Source organism: Sphaeroforma arctica, assembly GCF_001186125.1.
Source record: "Sphaeroforma arctica JP610 unplaced genomic scaffold supercont1.362, whole genome shotgun sequence".
Lineage (NCBI taxonomy): Eukaryota > Ichthyosporea > Ichthyophonida > Sphaeroforma > Sphaeroforma arctica.
The window spans coordinates 20,589-23,893 of record NW_014040196.1 but is presented as its reverse complement, the minus strand read 5'-3'; the positions used below and the strand labels follow the sequence as shown (position 1 = coordinate 23,893).

General features: G+C 42.2%; 1 protein-coding gene across 1 annotated transcript in view; it reads right to left on the bottom strand.

Annotated features, from left to right (window-relative positions):
- SARC_05585 (hypothetical protein) overlaps window positions 1-3,305 on the bottom strand; it is a 22,582-nt gene that overhangs the window by 13,668 nt on the left and 5,609 nt on the right. Inside the window, exons 7-12 of the mRNA XM_014300543.1 lie at window positions 3,133-3,225; window positions 2,620-2,709; window positions 2,098-2,250; window positions 1,805-1,900; window positions 1,290-1,415; window positions 592-687 (exon numbers count right to left, since the gene is read on the bottom strand). Of these exons, the coding sequence (XP_014156018.1) occupies window positions 592-687; window positions 1,290-1,415; window positions 1,805-1,900; window positions 2,098-2,250; window positions 2,620-2,709; window positions 3,133-3,225 (654 nt within the window). The remainder of the gene's footprint in view (window positions 1-591; window positions 688-1,289; window positions 1,416-1,804; window positions 1,901-2,097; window positions 2,251-2,619; window positions 2,710-3,132; window positions 3,226-3,305) is intronic.

The following is a 3,305-nucleotide window of genomic DNA, read 5'->3' as shown; positions in this document are numbered from 1 at the left end:
TTGTAATCTGTATACATACATGTATATATATTTATATATATATGTATATATATATATATATATATATATGACCTTCTCTTATTTATTAACTTACAAACTGAGGTCGTTGTACATTTCCACTGGATCTCTATTTTTTTTGTTTTTCGTCAAATTCGTCAAGTGTAATGGACTCTGAATCGACTGTATTCCGAAGTGGCAATATCTGTACAGATTGGCTACGAAAAATTAAATATGCGCGGATCTTAAAAATATCTGAAATCGTATTGGCATGAGCCCTAATTTGTATATCGTGACAATGGTTTTAAGTGTAGTGCGGTTTTAGCTCAGTCATTCGACCATTGTTGACTGTGTTTGTATCACAAACATGTGTATGTGTATGTGTATGTGTATGTGTATGTGTATGTGTATGTGTATGTGTATGTGTATGTGTATGTGTATGTGTATGTGTATGTGTATGTGTATGTGTATGTGTATGTGTATGTGTATGTGTATGTGTATGTGTATGTGTATGTGTATGTGTATGTGTATGTGTATGTGTATGTGTATGTATATGTGTATGTAAATCCCACTGGTTCATGTGTGAGCACATACGTCTTCGGGTCGAACATGGTTGGCTAGCTGCACTTCCGATTCAACTGTGACATTTGGTTTGGCGACCCAAAAGCGTCCTCTGGCCTCAGCATACTCCTACACATCTCAGAAGCAGCAGATGACAGCCAATGAACCTCACACGCTATATTATAATAATAACCATCACACACCACACCATAACACATCACACAACTAACCGATGACAGACTGGATAGCTATTTCACAGTTGTGCAATGATGGATCGAGAAATCCCAGGTACGGTTAGCCTCCAATTTATACGTAAACATGCAATGCTCTCTAATGCAAGACACGTTAAAGTGCCCTCGACGCCACACACACATATATATATATATATACAGATGGCTCACTTATACACAGTTCTCTTGTCGTGTGCATGTCAACGTAAACGCATTTGCACATGTCCGCCAAATCACAGTGTGCACGAAACCAAATTGTCAGGGTTTTACAAATAAGAAACGCAAAGGATGTGAAATCAGTTGTAGTACAAGAACACGGTTGCACAGGGGCAGATGATGCATGTATGTGCATGGACGATACCCGTGGACTTGAGATAGCAGGCATAACCGACAATCCATTGATGTCCTAATACGTCTGGAGTCTGCTTTACACCCACATACATGCATACATACATGCACACATACATGCACACATACATGCACACATACATGCACACATACATGCAGAATCTTTCCTATTTTATGCTTAGTCGCTTGGGGAAACGACTCTTTGACTTCGGCAAGCGCGACTTTCCTTTGACTCGTCACCTCTCCTGATGCGCTACCAAACACACGGGACAGCCACACCTGCGGCAGCAAAAGACACGTGGGAAGGGAGTGACCATAGGGCCAGCCATGACCACAGGGGTAGGCACAACAAAGGAGTTAGCAATGATCGCTGGTGAATCCAAAACTCTAAAACCCTAAAACACACGGAACAGCCACACCTGCGGCATCACAAGACACGTGGGATGAGAGTGACCATAGGGCCGGCCATGACCACAGGGGTCGGCATGACAAAGGAGTTAGCAATGATCGCTTGGGAATGCGTAATAGTGACTAAGCTACTACTGCAATCGAGGGAAACTAATGGCTATGCTAATGATATACCACAAGACGGACAACCTATGTGCACGAGATGTGTGCCTACGACTATAAAGCTCACAAACAAAAACCCTAAACCCCACCAGACATACCCTGAGCAGTTCGGTGACTAGCTTATCGGCCTCTCTGTCTCTGGGAAATGGCACCTCCTGTCTGGGCAACACCTGGCCTGCACAGTACACAGGCGGCTGTGTGCATGCAACAACCACGAGTGCGCGGTTATATGAAATCCTATGGAAAATTGTCTACTGTCACTGCAAGACCTATAAAGGTCATAGTTTCTCAGTGAAAGCCTTGACGAGTCTTATCAGCTCAGCACAACTCCTGGCTCGTTAACATCAGCGCAAAGGTAAAAACTCTAAAACCCTAACCCTAAAACCCTTACCAGCTCTCGCAGCCAGAACTTATCTTTGCACCGCACCACCAGGAAGTCCGAGTACTCTGAGTGCCTCTGCGCATGGGCAAAGAGGGGCACCCTGGACAGCCGACTCTGTAGTATCTGCATGGATTGGCCGGGGTGTAATTCCCCGAGCAACCACTGTATTATCACAGCGAGTGATTGCGAGTTTTTAGGATACACTTGTAAGATATCTGAAAGTAACTTAACGTTAACTGATGTATACACTTGTAAGATATCTGAAAGTAAGTTAACGTTAACTGATGTATGCACTTGTAGTTATCTGAAAGTAAGTTAACGTTAACTGATGTGCGTCAAGGTCATACTCTCCGCCTGTACCGCACAGCACAAACAGAAACAAAAGAAACAGTGCAGCACGCTGTGATGAGACATCCTCGCTACACAAGTCTCATCCAAGAACGCTATCACAGTTCATGCTTCAGATATGAGAGTGAGTGCTATCACATTGCATGCTCCAGATATGAGAGTAGAACGTAGGCACAATCATACAATTAAGTGATCGTCTTCCTTCAGTGTGACGTCTGTGCCATGGTTGTACATCGCAGTCTCCTCTGTGGTCGTACTGCCCTCTCTTCGCATCTATTGAAAGAAACCACATGTTATTTACATCAATATATATATTAATACATTGATATATATACATTATAAAATATCATACTACAATGAAATAGTGCTGTTTTTACATATACAATATAGTGTGTCTTTACATTGTTATATATAATATAGTGTGTCTTTACAGTGATATATATAATATAAGTGTGTCGTATCGCATCACAAGACAATAGCTGAGTGAAAGATATCATTTGGCTCGCATTCCAAATTATGAACTGAAGCCATACAGAGTCATTCATCCATTCTTCAAAGAATCGAAGTCAGCTCGACATATGCGAGCGATCACATGATACACACACTCATCTGACACTGTTGCGTTAATGGAGACATCGACAGAAGTATACATATCTTAAACCCTAAAACAAATACCTTAAACACTAAAGCAAATACCTTATGGTAGTTCACAATCTGGCTGGTCATCCCCACTTTGGAGAGTATCGGCGGTTCTTCTTCAGAATACTCGATTAGGATTAGGTCTCCATCCTGCCGCAAAGGACAATCGGTGTCGACAGAGAGTTGTACAGTGAAGGGTTGAGATGGAAAAGCCACGCTAAACAAAACAC